Source organism: Canis lupus, chromosome X (genome assembly GCF_048164855.1).
Source record: "Canis lupus baileyi chromosome X, mCanLup2.hap1, whole genome shotgun sequence".
NCBI classification, from domain to species: Eukaryota; Metazoa; Chordata; class Mammalia; order Carnivora; family Canidae; genus Canis; species Canis lupus.
In genome coordinates, this window is record NC_132876.1 from 46,951,821 (window position 1) to 46,969,428 (window position 17,608).

Genomic DNA, 17,608 nt, shown 5'->3' on the forward strand with positions numbered 1-17,608 from the left:
ATTTACATTGTCCTTATCATATCTACTCTGCCCCTACCTTAAGCCTCTCATCCAGTACTTTTCAGATAAAACTAAGTATTATTTATGTATGAAGCATTAAGGGCTCATTAATGGAATATCCAAACAATTGAAAGAGAAGGTAGCAATAACTTAATGCTCAACACACCAGGACTGGGGTTCCATTATCATATTAAAGTAACTATATTGGAGTCTGAATGAGCAGAACACTCTGAAACCCAACTTCTAAGAGAAAAGAAACCTTAAAACAGGCATGTCCAGGTATATAGGCATTTGCTATATATACTTGAGTAGAAGTTCTCAGGTACTAATACCTGAGTTCTACCAAAAAACAAACAAACAAACAAACAAACAAACAAAAATGAACAAAAGAACCCACCTGAGTTCTAGCCTAAGCTCAGGTATGTGCTTATTTTCTTGAATAATTTACTGTGACTCTATTTCTTGGTGTTCTAAGCTATAAAAAAATAGAAGTGATTTATCTATTCTTTTTCTCAGAAAATTGTTGTGAAAATGATGGATGACCTGAAACATAAATAAGCTCCTTGAACAAAGCACAATAAAGGTCTAATTATTCGAGTTTTTATTGTGGGGTTAAACAAAACAATTCACTCAAAGGACACGATGTTTGAGAACATTCTTAATTTTATTTTTCTTTAATTTTATAAAATTCATTTTGTAAGATAAGTTCCTAAAAGTTTATCCTTTATGTGTGTTAAAATTGAAATTCTATATCAGAAATGAAGGAAACACTTTCAGTTAACTCTCCTTGTGTGTGTATATGTGTGTATGTATGCATGGGAGGTTTTCAGGGAAGGGTTGGTTATTTGTTATGTTATTAAATCAAAACAAAACACAAGATATGGATTATTCCACTTTCCTTGATCTTGATTGGTTTCTTATAGATCCTTTTCCATCTCCTCCCTCTATGTATCCTGGAAGCTTATCTTGTATATTGGTCTAAAAACAAATATTAAGTACCTTTTTGTAAATATCTTACATCTCCTTAAATACTGCTGAAACCACTTTGGGGGGATAAGAAACAAAACAACTCTTTACAACTAAAGAGTCACACCTACAGTCATATCCGTAAAATCTTCCTTTCAATAAAGACCAATCAGCCTCTTCTTTTTTAACCCAAAGCTAACAAATGCAGAAAGAAAAGTCTTAAACCTGGGAATTATTCAGGTTTCCAACTCTTTCCACCTTTCCATTTCCATGGAAGCTTACCAACTGAATAGCTGATGGCTGGGGCATTCCGTTATGTGGTCTATACTAAGAATAACCTGTATGTTAAATCTGACTTTAACACACCAAGTTAACACTGCTAAATAAAATCACCCCCCCCCACTAGCTTAAAAAGATCAATCAAATAGGTTATTCCAATTGAGGTTCAAATTCATCAATTCTGTTTCTTCAAAGAGCAGAATAATTTGGAGAAAATCTAGTAGATGTATGGAACTAGCCAATTTTAAATGTTATTTGCAATGTTTAACGTTCAATATTCCTTTGTTAGAGAATCATAATCAAAGAATCATTCTCTAGACCCTTCTGGTACAACCCCAAACAAGTGATAACCAAACTGGAAAATGTGAAATATGCATCATTCTGAAACAAATCAAGATCTTCAAATCATCTTCTGTAACTGAATGGCTAATACCCCATGAAAAGAGCACCATTGTGAAGATATGACAGAGGCCAGAGTATACAACTAATTAACAGAAAAAAGACATGCTATCCAAAGAGTTATCTATCCTGTGTCTACCAGAGGGCTGGGTCAGTTTACACCATTAGCAACTAACAACTGCTGTTCCTTAGGCCAGTCTTTTTTTCATATGAGCTAATTTCTCTCCATTCTAAGCTCCTTGGAAACCACAGGGTTGTCATGGTAGCTGTTATCAAGGAGAAGGGAGTGAGAAGATGCTGACAATACCCTGCTTCTCTTCTTTAATAAGGTGTAAGGCCAGCTGCCCCCTTGGTCTACACAGACACTATGGTCCCTTATGCTATAAAGTAGGCTGAGTTAGGGCTTAAATAGTCCATCACCATCAGGGTCAGTGCTCTCTTTCTATGTGTGAAAGATCCTTGCTTTGACCCCCTTCTCCCAGCTGCAGTAGGTAGATTTGGGCAAATGCTCTTATTGTTTTGTTAGCATTCTTTTTTTTCTTCTTCTATCTTCAGTGGTAATAGGGAAAAAGGAGTAGGTTCTCTGTTTTGTACACTAAGGAGTATATATTTGGCCCCAACAGATGTCAAGGGGACCAGATACATCCCTTCTCTCTACCTGAGCATCTTTCTTTCCACTTTGTTTCCATCAGTGGAAGTGCCCTTTGAGGAGAAAACACTTCCTGGTCCTCAGGAGATGCTTGAAAATTGAATTAGAGCCTCCATTCCTTTGTGACTTGCAGCTGGGGAGTCACCATCTGAAGCATTTCCCATTTCTAGCAGGAACCAGCTGTGAAGCAAAATGACTAAAAGAGGTATGTAAGAGGGGAGAGTCCACAGAGAGACATTAATCACCACAAGACTCTCCTTTCTTGTTACACTCGTCAAGTAAGAAGAGGGCCAATCAGTGGCAAAGGCAAAGAGTTAACATGGGAGACGCAGCATTGTAGGCTGTGTGGTTAGAGCCTCGCTATTAGAGAAAGGGACATTTCTACAGGAGATCAGAACTTGGTGCCTCGGCCCATGAGTTTAAGGACGGCAAAGTTGTAAGTGGCAGCAATCATGAAGGTGAGCTGTAGAAACAGAAGAGAAATATGAGTGAGAGTAGAAAAGAAAGCTCTCCCTCCTCCAAAGCTTTTGGGAATGAGGAAGGGTAGAAATAAAATCAGTTAAAGGTAAAACCCCTGATCTGCAAAATGCAACATGTTCCAGGTTTTCACCGTACATATTTGACTAGAAGTCCTCTCTGAGACATTTCCTTCTAATGTCTCAGACCCAGAGAATCAACCTGACAAGGATTTATTCCACACTCATGCTAAGCCTGGCACTGGGTTTTCTCAGGAAAGTGATCAATGCATGGGCTCTGCCATCATCCTATCCACATGTCTGAGTGACCTGAGTTATCCACAAGCTGCTTGCTGCATACACACAGCCACAATGTGCATCACAGCCCTCTCTGCTGAATGCATCAATTTATTTTACTGAATGAAGAACAGTTCAAGTTTGTATAAATGCCTCAGCAGTAGGGGCCATGAGTTCTGCGAGCTCATCCTTATCACTACTGATTTAATGACTAAAGATAAATTCCTTCACCCTTCAGTGCCCTAGGTCTTTAATCTGAACAATGAATGTACCCCCCACTGACTGCACTGTAACAAGGTCAGCAGGACCTGGAGCATAGCATCACGTGTAGTGATAACAATTCTAATAATGCTAGAAGGTCCTCCTAGTGTTCTAGGAGAGTAAGTAAATCCCCTGGAGAGTGCTCAAGGTGGATTCATATTGATAGCATATAGAATTCCAGGCTTTGGCAAATCACATTTAGTCATGTTTCGTTGTTCCTGTCACTCATCTGGCCAGGATGTGTTGAGAATTAACTGCAATGTATGACTGCAAAGCACTTGGCAATATTAGATGCTCTGCAAATGCTAAGTATTCTCATGTCTGACTATTAATCTCTCACCTTCTCTTTTCTCACACTACTTTTCTTGTTACTGTCTAATTCCTGAAGTTTTTCTGCCTTGCCAACCCAAAGTAGCAGTTCACAGTCTACATTTTGTTGTCTCTTCCCAGGTGCTTCTCTCCAGCACTGCAAGGTTAGGAATCTTTCTTTTTGCTTTTGAGCATAGCTGTACCCAAGCTATCCCAGGACCATTTATTTGCCAAGATCATTGAGACAACTCACCAGGGAAACCAGTGTGGCTGCAGCCCCCACGAATGCAGCAATAAACAGGTGGAACGTCATTTGGAACTGTAAAAAAATGCAAAAGGGAGAAGAGTTTCTTGCAACTGCAAAAATATGCTCTGCTATAGATCATGCATGCAGCTTTCTCAATGTGTTGATATCTTTCTGTGTGTTAATTCTGCCTCTTTAAACTGTCACTTCCCTGAGTGTAGGCCTCCTGCTCCTGTATGTTACAGCACCTAGCCCCATAGCACCCAGAACACAGGCTACTCATAAAGCACTCATAAAATATTTCTAATCAACTGGTTCCCTATGGTTGTACCCAGGATCTCCAAATTTAAAGTCACAGTTTAAAGTTTTAAATGTTTAAAGTTACTGCCTTCTTCCTCAGGATTACTCTTATTCCCCTGCCTCATGTGTACATGACATCCATTCCCAATATAGTATTTTCCTCTTTCAAGAGTACTTTTTGTTTTGCTTCTCATTAGAGATGGAGAGATTCCAAACTGAAAATGTTTTGTAAAACCTATGAGTGTCTCTACACACAAATCATTTTCTTGATGAGGTTTTTAACTAAAAGAATAATTTTTTTCATTTAGGGGATTTTGTCATTAAGCTCTTTCTTTACCTAAACCTACAAATTTCCCCTTTAAGGAAGGAAGTCTTGGAATGGAAGGATTTCTATGCAGCTCCAGGGAAAATAGATGTTTTAACATCTATGCTCAAAATCCAGCAAAAAATAAAAACACATAAAAAACCAACTCTGATTTTTAAAATTAAAGGCCATGGGTAGGAATTTGTATGGTACTAGCCATTCCATTGTAGAAGAACTCAAATGACCCACTCACCTCAGCTGTTTTGCAGATGGACAGAAGGTTGGAGCCACACACTTTGCCTGGGAAAGCATTCCATGGGAGAACACCTGAGTAAGACATACAAGTTTACCAGGGTGAGCTTCAAGAAGTTGTGGGCTCCATGGAGATTTTCTTTGAGAGCCCTTCTTCCATCTTTAATCATCTTGGCTGAAAAGTGGGATCCTACTAACAATCGGGATCCTCTTTTATAAAGATTTGCAAAGAAGAAGCAAGAGGAGGAGGAGGAAGAGGAGGAAGAGGAGGAGGAGGAGGAGGAGGAGGAACTGAACAGTTGTGTAATCTTGTGTTTGTTATTGAAATGTACTGCTTCTCAACCAGGCTAGAGCAGTGTGGACAGCCAAGAAAACTCCTACCACTTCCAAGAGAAGTTCCATACCAAGGGAAGAAATCTCTCCAATTTCAGTGGGGAGGGATTAACAAAGTAAGATCCAGGCATCCATAATATTTTTCTCTATAGTTATCACCCTTGTCATCCTAAGAAACAAATATATAGTGCTTTCATAGGAGGTAGGGAAGGTAAGGCCCCAATACCCTAACTCACCATACATTCTGGCATCAGCACAGAGACTGCCTATACTGGCAGAAGTCTTGCTGGGGAAGGCAATTGACTGGCAGGTGGTCCAGGTATTGAAGTAAATGTACACAGGCACAGCAGAGCAGGCAAACACCAGGAGCCACACAATGGTCAAGGCATAGGTGATGCCCACAAACTAAAACAATTGACATGGAGTGGTTAGAAATCAGCATTGGCCTGTAGACATTGAAACACAAACTGGGAGATCCTGGAGTGGTGTGTGCCAGATATGAAACCAGGTTCCAGGGATCTCCACCAAATGAAATTAGTAATTAGGACACCACTGCCAAATGTCATTGGCAGTATCTACTAGAAAACTGGCCCCAAGTGTGATGGAGGGTGGGGGGAATGGGTGGGGGTTGGAGTGAGGAGGATCCCTGGGTTAGAGAGGCTTCAGGAGATTTTGTTTTGGGCAGATAAGATGTAAAGAAATCAAAACAGATCTTGAAAGAAAGTCGTGCCATTTCTTGCCTTAAGCTGAGCTTAGAAAATGTTCCTTGGCATAGGGGACAGTCACTGAGCAAAGCCAATAGGAGGTTTAAATTTCAGATCCCAAAACCATTCTAAGCCAACTGCTGGCCACAAAAAATATCACCATAACCCACAGATATTCAATCCCCAGAAGATCTTAACTCTAGAGACTGAAAAGCAATGTATGCCTCACCAGAAGCATGGATAACCCTCAGACAAAAATGAAGCATTAAATATGTAGATCCATGCTAGTTTCCTCTGGGACCTCCAACAGTGCAGAATCCCAGAATATTGTGAATTCCACCTTGGAGTGGAATTACTTAATCTCCATGATCTACCCTCCCTCTCAGATCAGGTGCCTGCATTTCAATCCCATGAGTAGCATTTAGGCTCTTAGGTGGTCAAATCTAATTTTGTTGTGGTCCTTGCTAAGAGGAAAGTAAAGGAATACCAACAGATGGCTTAGAAATAGTCTGATTTTATGAAGTGTTCACAAAACTTATGCTTTTAATTTTTTGAGATGAAATTTTCTAGGGAACTTTTGAAAGGTGAGGCTAAGCCAGCTGGGCACCACGTTCTTCCTGACCTTCTCGTTCGGCTGTAGCCATCACTTCCTCACTCAAAAGCCAGGCCCCTAGAGAGGACCCAGCCTTGGGTGGGGATGAGGCCACAGACTCACGCCCAATTGTCCCCCACCCCTTGTTATTGCCACAAAATCCTGAGGATGATCACCTTGTCGGGATGTCCTAGCCATTTTCCCAAACAATGACACACCCGCTCCAAAGAATGAGCTTGATGTTGGCCTCTGGAACCCCTCCCCTTCTGGCCCCCTGTTACCGTTGCGCTCAGGCCCTTGCCGCAGATGGTGGTCTTGTAGTCGCCAAAGATCTGCCTGACTGCACCGGTGGTGTAGAAGCCCTCAGCCAGCAGGAGGGCCCCATAAAGGAAGAAGAAAGAGGCAGTTCCATAGATGACATACTGGAAGGCATGGATCCTGCATTAACAGATAAACAAAAGATATCAGGAAATCATACTAATTGAGGACAGTTCCCTTCCTGCATAAGTAAGGTGGACACTTGAGTGAGCACCCAAATGAGGCTAGGGATTCTTTAGAGGAATCGCTAGGTTCCTCCGCTCCTTGCTTACCCTGTGACCTAAAGAACTGAGGTCCTATTCTCCTTGGCCTGACCCCTCAGAGATGTTCCCTCAGAGAAGAAAGAAGAAAGAAGCTACACCAGGAGGAAGAGGAATGAAGGAATAGGGGCCTAATGTGCTAGGAACACAAAAGTCTCAGTATGGAGTCTGAGCAGACTCAAATGGTATGTCAAACCAAGAGCAGCAGCCCCAATCTGTCTAGTCATTGTACCTTCCTTGAATTCTCCATACCTATCACTGCAGAGGCTCCAACTCAGTCAATGTTACCCTATGGGCAGAAGTTAGAACATGTGGTACTAAGTAAGTGTAGTGGGAGGCAGGCAGTGAGAAGTGGGCTGGCAGGCAGATAGATCTCCCCTTTCTGATTTTGGCACTTTCCCCTCATTCAGGACCTCAGATGGGGCATAAGTGAAATCTGCAAACAGAGGGGAGACTCAAGAATCCTGTCTGGCTCCACATTTAATCCCCTGCTAATCACTAAGGTACTAATGAATTCTATATGTCTTCAGGGAGAGAGAAAAAGAGAGGATAGGATAGGGGTAGGATAACAGGTACTTACACATTGATGAGATACTCATAGTCCTGGTAGTTTTTGGAGAAATAGGTCTCAATTAGCTTTTCTGTACCAGTTAATGCTTCATGTCCACAGCCACAGAACAGTGCCACCCCAAAGAAACATAATCCAGTGGCCACCAAGGAAGCAAAGGGGGCCCCTACAAGACATCTTGCACAGCACTCTAACAAGCCTGGGGAAGAAGAAGAGAAAAAGTCAGGGATGTTCCATTATTAGCTCATGCCACTCATACCTCTCTGTGGAACCAATCAAGCCCTGTGCTCATGTGCACAGATGGAGTAGTCACCCCTGAGTCCCAAAGCAGGAGAGTCTCCAACTTTAGGCTTCTGGAATGTGAGATTGATCCAAAAACCATTACTTTGTTCCATTCTTAAAAATAAGTCCTTACTTTTAATTCCCAGAATGTATGTTTTTTTTTTTTAAATCAGTCATCAAAGTAACAAGCTAGGGAGATGATGCAATCATCCTCTCCTTTCTTATCATTCTGATTTGTTTTAGTCATTTATCAGCTCTTATGGAGTATTTACTATATGCCCAGCATTGTGCTAGGTATGATGAGAGACATGAAAACATAAAAGACATAGACTGCCTTATGTGAATCTTTTGTTTACTGAGAAGAATGAGCTAGGTAGACCTAATATTTTTAACTAATGATTTCAGGCAGACAAATAAGTGGTTACAGAGGTTAAATGCAATAAAAATTCCACAAAGGGATGGATGCAGGATAGAGATACTGGTATTGTCAGACAGGATTTGAGCCTTGGAGAGCACTCCAGGTGGGGGAAACTTTGAAAATTGCATGCTCCTGGGTATTCCTGAACATTGTGTATATTTGTTGCATGGAATGCTTGCTTCTTTTTCATGCAGAATATTATATGGAGAGCAGTCCAAAGTGAAGGAGGAAACTGGTAGACAGCAGGAGATGGTAATGGGAGGGTGACTATTATTCACAGTAATAAAAATGCAAGCTTAATGATTTTTTAACACTTTGTATGGCTGATTTGTGCCCCTATATTGCAGCTTGGCCAATGTCTGCACCCATGGGTTTTCACTGGAGTTCTGTCAAAACAGATACAGAAAGACTCTATACAAAGTCAGCAAAGCATGAAACATCTTTCTGGCATGACAAAAACACACCAGAGCCTGGGAACACAGGTGTCTCAAAGTGCTAAGGGTCTCTGAGATATCAAGACCTGTTATCCCAGGCCCCATGCCAGTGCCTCTGAGAAACAGGAAAGGCACACAAGAACTCATAGATTCTAAGAACAGCTGTGCCCCAAGTACCAGCCTCATGCCGTAAGTGCCACATGGAGCAAAACTTAACAAATGTCAAGTAGATGGCTGACTAGATGAGGAAAGGGTGGCTTCCTCAGTCCACTTGGCCAGATCCCAAATATATATGCATATATATTGTGTGTAAATGTGTGTGTGTGCTAACTGATTTTATTCATCAATTCATGTATCATATATGTGAAATATTTTTATATATAATATGTATATATTAATTATATGCACATATACAGCTGATGTGCTGAGAAGTTCCTTTTGTTTATTTTTTATAAATTTTTTTTTGTGTTCAATTTGTCAACATACAGAATAACCCAGTGCTCATCCCGTCAAGTGCCCACCTCAGTGCCCATCACCCAGTCACCCCCACCCCCTGCCCACCTCCCCTTCCACCACCTAGTTCTTTTCTCAGAGTTAGGAGTCTTCATGTTCTGTCTCCCTTTCTGATATTTCCTACCCATTTCTTCTCCCTTCCCTTATATTCCCTTTCACTATTATTTATATTCCCCAAATGAATGAGACCATATAATGTTTGTCCTTCTCCGATTGACTTATTTCACTCAGCATAATACCCTCCAGTTCCATCCACATCGAACCAAATGGTGGGTATTTGTCGTTTCTAATGGCTGAGGAATATTCCATTGTATACATAAACCACATCTTTTTTATCCATTCATCTTTCGATGGACACCGAGGCTCCTTCCACAGTTTGGCTATTGAGAAGTTGCTTTTGGAAAAGCATGTTGGAACTCTTTATAAAAAGAAAGCAAACTGTACTAATTTCTAGGTTTGAGTTTTTTTTTTTTTTACGATAGTCACAGAGAGAGAGAGAGAGAGAGGCAGACACACAGGCAGAGGGAGAAGCAGGCTCCATGCACCAGGGAGCCCGACGTGGGATTCGATCCTGGGTCTCCAGGATCGCGCCCTGGGCCAAAGGCAGGCGCCAAACCGCTGCGCCATCCAGGGATCCCTAGGTTTGAGTTTTTATCCAAAGCTCACTTGTCCATACCACAGTAGCAAAGACTAGGGGAGTCCTTTGCCTGACCCTCTTAATACCAGTACAGTTTCTTTTTAGCCCTGTGTGCTTAAACATCTGTTGATTTGTGTGGCTGATGCAATATGAACAGATCTTGAAGGGCCAGAGTATCTCTACGAAGGAAAAGTTGAGGTAGAAGCATTCATCACTGTTTTCAGAGTCACAGAATGACTGAATTCTATTACCCATCATCCCCTAAAATGACAAGCCCTTCTTTGGTCCTCAAAGAGCCTCTTCCTCAAGGATTCTGGTATGTGACACCAGACATGGGGTTCAGAAGCTCAAGGCAAGCAGAGTAAATAGCTAATATTTGCAGCAGAACTGAATTTTCATCCTTTTCCAAGAACTGAAGAACTGTTGTCAGATAATTTGCCCTCTATGGAAAGTAATCCGTTTGTAGCTATGCTGCTGTAGTGGAGGCAGAGTTTACTTAGTATGAACTTTGCACTAGTGCTTAGTAAGGGTGCTTCATCAGAGCTGGTCCACAGTGCATAGTGTGTGTGTATGTGTGTATGCATGTGCATACATGCAAGCATGCAAATGTGTACATGCACACATGTATATACTAGAAGGAAAAACACAGCAGTTGAAATTGATTATTGTTCTCAGGAAACATTCCAGAAATTGATCTTCCTCTTTCTCACAGGTTAAGATATGAGATGCATCCTGTAAGTTAAAAGGAGCTTGGAAATAAACAGTGCTGCCATTTTCCTACTCTGTCTATCCAACTTTTCCCTACCCCCAAACTCTTAAAGTCTTCTAGTAAAGAAGGTTTCTGAAGCCTGAGGGTGGGGGGAGGAGAAGGTCAGTGACCCCTCTGTTCCTTCTCTCCCCAGCACAGGGTCAGGGCTTGGTCAGAGACCTCCATAGCTCCGCTGCACAAAGAAGCCTTGTTTTTCCCTGAGATCCCAGGAGCCTCATTGGTATTCTGCAGGGGCCTGCAGGCCTGGGGGTGGGGAGGGGGTCAGACCCAGGGAACAATGGCAGAACTGTTTATTTAGCCCAGAGTAAGGACAGCCATCCATCCTAGCAAGTGACCGTCCTGTGCCACTTACCCCAGCTTTTTCACCCTGGGAAGAGCTAAATGGCTCAGGTGTGATCAGGGATGAAGGAACTTGAACTCTTGCTAGCCAAACAGGGAATTCCACTATAAGTTTTAGCTGGTGTCCTCTCCAGGGTTGTAAAGATAAGGAAAAATCCTCTTTAGTGTATCTGATCCCTTGATCATCATCCAAATAACTAGAGAGTGTCATATGTAGTGTCCTTACTGGGTGATAAAGGGCTAAGCCTTGGAAGCAACTCTGGATTATCAACTGATATGTTTTCTTTTTACATGCATGTTTACTCTATTTTCTTAGACCTCAAATAATTTAGCACCCCTTTCTGTTGCACTGCCACTCAAAGCAAGGGACAAGAAAGACATAGGTTTTAATGAGTCTTTAACATGGAGTTGAAAATAAATGGCCCCGGATAAATCATTCTGGAGCTCTACATAGTTCAATATCAGTATACACATTACATGTATATCTCTTCATAAATGAAATGTTGGTTCTGGGGGGTATTTAAATTCAGCAGAAGTGAAGAATCTGTCAGTCTGACTAAGCAAAAAAATCAACTTTTGGATTCCAACTGGGAAAACCTCAGAACATGAAAAAAAAAGTGTCTTGGTGTTATTCTATATGTTGGCAAATTGAACACCAATAAAAAATAAATTTATAAAAAACAGTGTCTTCATCAAAGTAGTTGACAATTCAAACATTCTGAGAAAAGTCCATTGGGCCCACTTTGATTTTTCACAGCCCAAGAAATGTCCTTGAGAATGTGTGAACCATAGCTTAAAGATACAAACTCTCCATTTCAGCACCCTTCATGGTTGAAAGGGTATTGGTTTGATTCAGGAAGGCTGTGAGGAATAGTGGACTTCTTTGGCTCTTTCAAGAGACATGCTCACATTTCCAGGCTAAATACAACAGTCACATGGTAGAGTTGGCATAAAAGAACTACATAGTAATAATATTACCCAATGCAATTCAATTGGATTAAACTGCCTGACTTGGATGAGAGGTCATAGAGAAAAATAATAACCCTTTCCAGTGTTTTCCTTTCATTTATTTTGATGTGGATTCAGTGCAATTATTTTTTTGAGATTTTATTTATTTATTCATGAGTGACACAGAGAGAGAGGCAGAGACATAGGCCGAGGGAGAAGCAGGCTCCTTGTGGGGAACCCAATGTGGGACTCAATCCCAGGACCCTGGGATCACGATCTGAGCCAAAGGCAGATGCTCAACCACTGAGCCACCCAGGTGCCCCTGACTCAGTACAATTATTAAGCATATTTGTAGTAAGCTGGGCACTATGAGAAACAAAAGGGAATTATAATGCCAAATTCCTTTCTTCAATGACCTTTCAGTCTTGTTGGGGAGAACAAACTTATGTCTGTGAATCAAAGACCAACCAAAGCTACCTATAACTTATGTTAAAATGTATATGACCAAAAAATATATATATGACCAAGTCCTGTGGGCAAAAGCAAGCAAAGGGGTTTATTATTATTATTATTATTATTATTAAATAATTATTAAACTCTATCCCTGACATATTGTCTTCATCTTGCCCAATTATGCAGAGGTAAAAGAGAAGCACCTGACAATAATACTCAGTGTTGGCTAGATTCATCTGCACACTTCCAAAATGAGTCTAATCAATTTGTGATAGAACTTCAAGCCCTTCTGACCAATGCTCTTCACAGAAATCTGACAAAGATCAACAGGACCATTGTTAGTCTTATCCAGATCCCTGTCCATCCAAGGCACTATGTTGATCCTGATGCTGTCTCTTTAAGCAGGAGCCAAGAGCTCCCAAGCCCTCCCTCCTTTCCCATGCCCTGGGAATGCCTTAAGGACCAGCTCCATGATGGAAATTCAGTGTGAATCTGGGAACTTATCAAAGGGAGGAGAGGAAGGGCTTTCATCGAAAGAGATGGTAGAAAGAGACTAATTGTGCCTTGCACAATTCCCAGCCTGTCCCTTGAATCCAGCTGACAAAGGATGAGATAGAAGAACCTTATACAATAGAGCTAAACAACAGGCAGGCTCATTGAGTGAAAAACTGGCCCCATCTCCCTAAGTCTCTAATCTGCACTACAGTCTTACCCTCCTCCCAGAATCCACCCCTTAACCTCACTCCATGAACAGAGGCCTCCTTGATTGGGGCCTATACCAGTTGACAGGGCCAAGATGCTAAAGCAACCGTGACTGGTACTGGGGATAGATGGGGATCAGTGGGTGGGTTCTAGGAGTAAAACAACAATCATCAGGAGGTACCAGAGACAAAGACTTTTGCTTCTGGCCTTATTCTGGTCAGACAAAGCCCTGCCTGTAATATTGTCCTCTCTATGTGAAATCAGCACTTATACCACATTCAAGTGGTGGAAAGGGGCCCTAGAGCCACTAGGACATGGGAATCCAAGCCTGATGGATAGTCAAGTCCTATGGATAAATTTAAATGAAAAGGAATCTCAGCCTATTCGTTGTACTGATATTATTATTACTATAACAACAGCATTTGGGCCAACTTGTTTCCTATACTCCCCACTTCACCCCAAACACACACACACACACACACACACACACACACACACACACAGATGCCAATATATACCCAAACATTGAGAGGTTTGAATAGAACCTTGATTATTAAACTCTATCCCTGACATATTGTCTTCATCTTGCCCAATTATGCAGAGGTAAAAGAGAAGCACCTGACAATAAGCTAAAAGACAACATTTTCTATACCTTCTTCCTTAGGTCACTCTCTTACCATTTCCTTCTCTCTCCTTGTTTGCAGTGTGAAGCTGATCTGGGAAACCTTGTTCTCTTCCTTGGGATGTCACTGATTCTTTTCCAGAGCTCTGCCTAGCAGAGAGCTCAGAGGCAAATACAGAGCTGAGAGATCACTCTTAGGACCATTTTCAAATAACCAAGGAGGAATTAATTAATCAGTACTTGCAGAGTGTTTGAGGTAAGTTTGGCACTCGGGAGGCCCTAACAATGGGAAAGAAAGGAAAATCTACTCTGTTTCCCTTCCATGCTGACGTGACCTTATCTGATCGTGCCACTGCCCTGACTTGATCTTCTCTAGATCTGAAGTTCTGTAGGCAAGGAGGGCATTTCTACAGTTGCTTTCTTTAAATACCAAAAACTACACCCTGGGGATGGTTTTCAGGGCTTCAAGATAACACAAAAAAAGGCAACGAGGGGAAAAGATGCCACTGGCTGGGTGCCAGTGCTTTGATGGATTTAAACACTATATGTCCCTTCCCACCCATCTCTCAGGGGTTCTTAGACCTTATTACTACTCACATAGTTTTGACAGAGTAGTTCTAGTAATCAAGCTCTTGAGTAAACTTCCAGGTTTCATAGCCCAGAGCCAGGGCAAAAGCTCCTCTAAGCAGAGCAAGCATTTCAGTCTGCCTGGCTCTCTAAGAGTTTCTCTGGCTCTGCAGAGCCAAGGTGGGGAATGGGGTGGGGAAGGCTGTCAATATCATTTTAGTCATTGTCTGTAGGAAGAGTGAGTATGCTGTTTTGGATCTGGTATTCTTGTGGCATTTTCTGCTCTTGGCATTCTTGTGGCATTCTTGCCATCCTGGTGGGATTCAGTTAGTCTGCCAAAATTTTGTAAAACTGGACCCCTGCTTTGTATCCACACTTCTTTCTTTTCTGGGCTACCCTCACTTAGTCTGTACCAGACAAAACTACACTGCTCAGCAAATAGCCACCTTTAGAGGGAAGCATCACAGTCTGGTTACCAGGGTAACAGCCACTGTTCTCAGACAACAGGCTTGCAGGATCCAATGTTTTGCTGTTCAGTAATGGCATTGTGTTACTGAGCAGAGAATAATCAGATACTGCTCTTTAACTCTTTTTCAGTTCCATTGTTATCCCAAAGGCTCATTTGGAACATCCCCTTCCCAAGTCAGGACAAGGTTTAATGAATTATCATTTCCCCCATAAACCTTTTATATAGACAATACTGAATTCAGTGTTCCTCTCTGCTTCCCATCCTACAGGATTCTATGTGGTTGAGGTAGTGAGCTCTCTGTTTCTGGGGGTGATTAAGGAGAGGCCATAGGAACATTTAATTGGCTGCTATAGAAAAGAATTTTGCCTTGAGAGTTGGCTGAGGCAGCTTCTAAAGTTCCTTCCAGGGATCCCTGGGTGGCGCAGCGGTTTGGCGCCTGCCTTTGGCCCAGGGCGCGGTCCTGGAGACCCGGGATCGAATCCCACATCAGGCTTCCGGTGCATGGAGCCTGCTTCTCCCTCTGCCTGTGTCTCTGCCCCCCCCCCCGTGACTATCATAAATAAATAAAAATTTAAAAAATAAATAAATAAATAAAGTTCCTTCCAATCCCAGATTCCATGATATAATTTGTCTACTACAATCGTTAAACAGCCATGTGCTCCATGTTTGGAGTGCACTCCTTGTTAGATATGTTCTATTATTTACAAAGTACTTAAGATACTTTGTTACCAAATAATTGAAAACTCAATGACTACACTCTCATGTGCACCTGGCCCAAAGATTGTCCACCTCCAAAATCTGGGATCCAATATACAATCTCAACTGTGCCCTTATCTGTGGCAATCTCCCTTGGAGATTCCCCTGGAAACAATCATCCAGCCTCCATAACAGGGAACTGTCCCTGTGGTCACCTCATTTGTTCCTGCCTTTTCCTCACAGCTCTCATCCCCTGAGGAAGTAATATTCAGCATCGTTCTCTACTCCCTCTCCATTTTTTTAAATTCACAATCTACTTAATCAGCTGCCCTGACATTACATAGGGTTCCTGATGTCACCAAGCGTAGGAACTTAGTTCCTCTAACATTCACCTCTCACCTGGCTACACTCGGTCAAATGATTTTTACCCAAGTGCACAAAATATACACAAAGAAAGCCCAAACCACTTTGGAAAGATTAAGAGTCAGCTTATACATGTGTTATTGTATAATGATTGGTATTATCATTATCTAAAATTGTTATAGAGTTTTCCCATTTTTACATCCACATCATTATTACTTGATTTTTACAACCCTGAAAGTAGACAAAGCAACTATTTTTATCCCCATTTTCCATATGATAAAGTGATAATTCACTGTGACCTACCCAAGGTCATGAAGTTCATAAGTGGCAGATCTGGGATTTGAACCTGGTTGTGTTGATTCTAATCCAGTGCCCTCCTCTCTTAATTTTCCATGCAAAACACATGATTCAAAGATCTCCCTCAGGATGAAACAATCTAAAGGCTGACACCAGCTTAATATAATCAAAAACCTTTTTCCATGGATGTTGCTGGAGTCTTCTGGGTACTACATATGATGGTGAATACACAGGACAATTAATTCTCACTTCATTTAGGATGCATTCAAGCTGCTATTCTTTTGCCAAATGTGAGTGTTGTCTACATGTCTCCATGGCATCCTGTGTGGACAAAGATCCTTGTGCTCTGTATATCTTACTCTAAGTAGACGCTACCAAAGACCAGACCTTATAGCTTCTGTCTTTGTTCATAGAACCTGGAGAAGCCTTCAGTACTCAACCAAGTCGGTAAGAGTGCTAATGTCCCAGCAGCTTCCTTGTCATAGGAGGAATTTAGAGTCTGAATCATGTCCTTTGAAAGGCTAAGTCTGTGATTTTTGCTAGATATGGTCACCCATATATGTATGTGTGCGTTTGCATGCACGTACACATATGCTACCCATATTGACTCCCCATGGTAAAGCCACTGAGGCCTTTATTTTCATTTCCTGGACCTGAGATTGGCCTTCTCACCCATAGCCAAGCCTGAGTTCCATCTTGCCCAATTCCCCAATTTCCTTCTGATGCTAAACAGGGTCCAAATTTTTTATCAAGCAAGCAGTTATTTTATACATCTGAGGGCTAGCCAACACTCATTTGTCTCCAGAAGAACCAGGGTTGTCAGCTGACCCAGCCATTACTAGGGCCTGAGAACAGGGGAAAAGAGAAGGTAGAAGTGAGGGGGTAGGAGGACACATGACCACATCCAACCCTCTGGGCACTCTCTCCAAGGACCTATGGTACTCTCCACGTGCTGCTGGAGTTCTTTGGCAATAAAGCTACATTCTCAGTACAGCAGAGAAAGGGTTAACCTAATTGAGTGCTAAAGAATTAAATAAAACAAGTGCCAAAAACACAACTCATTGAAACCATTGGAAACCCCAAGCCCTAGAGTTGGAAATTCTCTTGCAAATTTCTGTGCCTGCTTGAATCTTCCATGCTAAAGTCTTTGAAACTCACCCATGTCTTTGGAACTCTGACTCCAATTGTAGCCAGCTGGCTAGTCTGCTTTGCTGCTGACTTTGTTCAGCTGGAAGGATCCTGGTCTCTCCAGTCTCCTTCTTCGGTCCTCTACTTTTTCTCTCTGAGTATCTTTGTCCTCTTCTCCTGCAATGAAAAGGGCTTTCTGATTGACAGCCAACCCCCTTAAAGAGACAGGCCTGCTTTCCTCCTCCTCTCCTCCTCCCCTTCTCCTCCCCTTGTCCCCACCTCCTTAGGGATACTCCCTTCTCTAAGGGCTCCATCTTCTTTTTCTGCTTTTAACTGAAAATTGTTTCATTTTCTGTTTTTCTCCTTTTCTCTAAGCCTTGTCTGTGTGGAATTTCACTTTGCTGCAGAGACATCTGGAAATGTGGTTTGGGGTAAAAATAAAAAAGAGGTCCTGGAAGCCTCCAACTGATGCTTGGGTCTA

At 41.9% G+C, this 17,608-nt stretch overlaps 1 protein-coding gene across 2 annotated transcripts; it reads right to left on the bottom strand.

Moving 5' to 3' along the window:
• Window positions 1–645: 645 nt before the first annotated feature.
• Window positions 646–17,304, bottom strand: PLP1 (proteolipid protein 1). Of its 2 annotated transcripts, none has more exons than XM_072816361.1 (7): window positions 17,158–17,304; window positions 7,503–7,689; window positions 6,626–6,782; window positions 5,285–5,453; window positions 4,717–4,790; window positions 3,869–3,934; window positions 646–2,756 (listed from the first exon to the last, which is right to left on the bottom strand). In XM_072816361.1, the coding sequence occupies exons 1-7, from the start codon at window positions 17,159–17,161 to the stop codon at window positions 2,685–2,687; spliced, it is 729 nt and encodes a 242-aa protein (XP_072672462.1). In that variant the 5' UTR covers window positions 17,162–17,304; the 3' UTR covers window positions 646–2,684. The 2 variants fall into 2 exon arrangements, with proteins under 2 accessions (XP_072672462.1, XP_072672461.1); XM_072816360.1 differs by having other exon boundaries at window positions 6,521–6,782.
• Between the last annotated feature and the right edge of the window lie 304 nt (window positions 17,305–17,608).

What these genes read in the sequence shown, in the direction of transcription:
- PLP1 (XM_072816360.1), bottom strand. An exon ending in TATGAGTATCTCATCAATGT is followed by an intron (nt 6,783 to 7,502) that starts GTAAGTACCTGT and finishes CTGTTAATGCAG; the next exon opens with GATCCATGCCTTCCAGTATG. An exon ending in TGCTGATGCCAGAATGTATG is followed by an intron (nt 4,791 to 5,284) that starts GTGAGTTAGGGT and finishes TGTCTTACTCAG; the next exon opens with GTGTTCTCCCATGGAATGCT.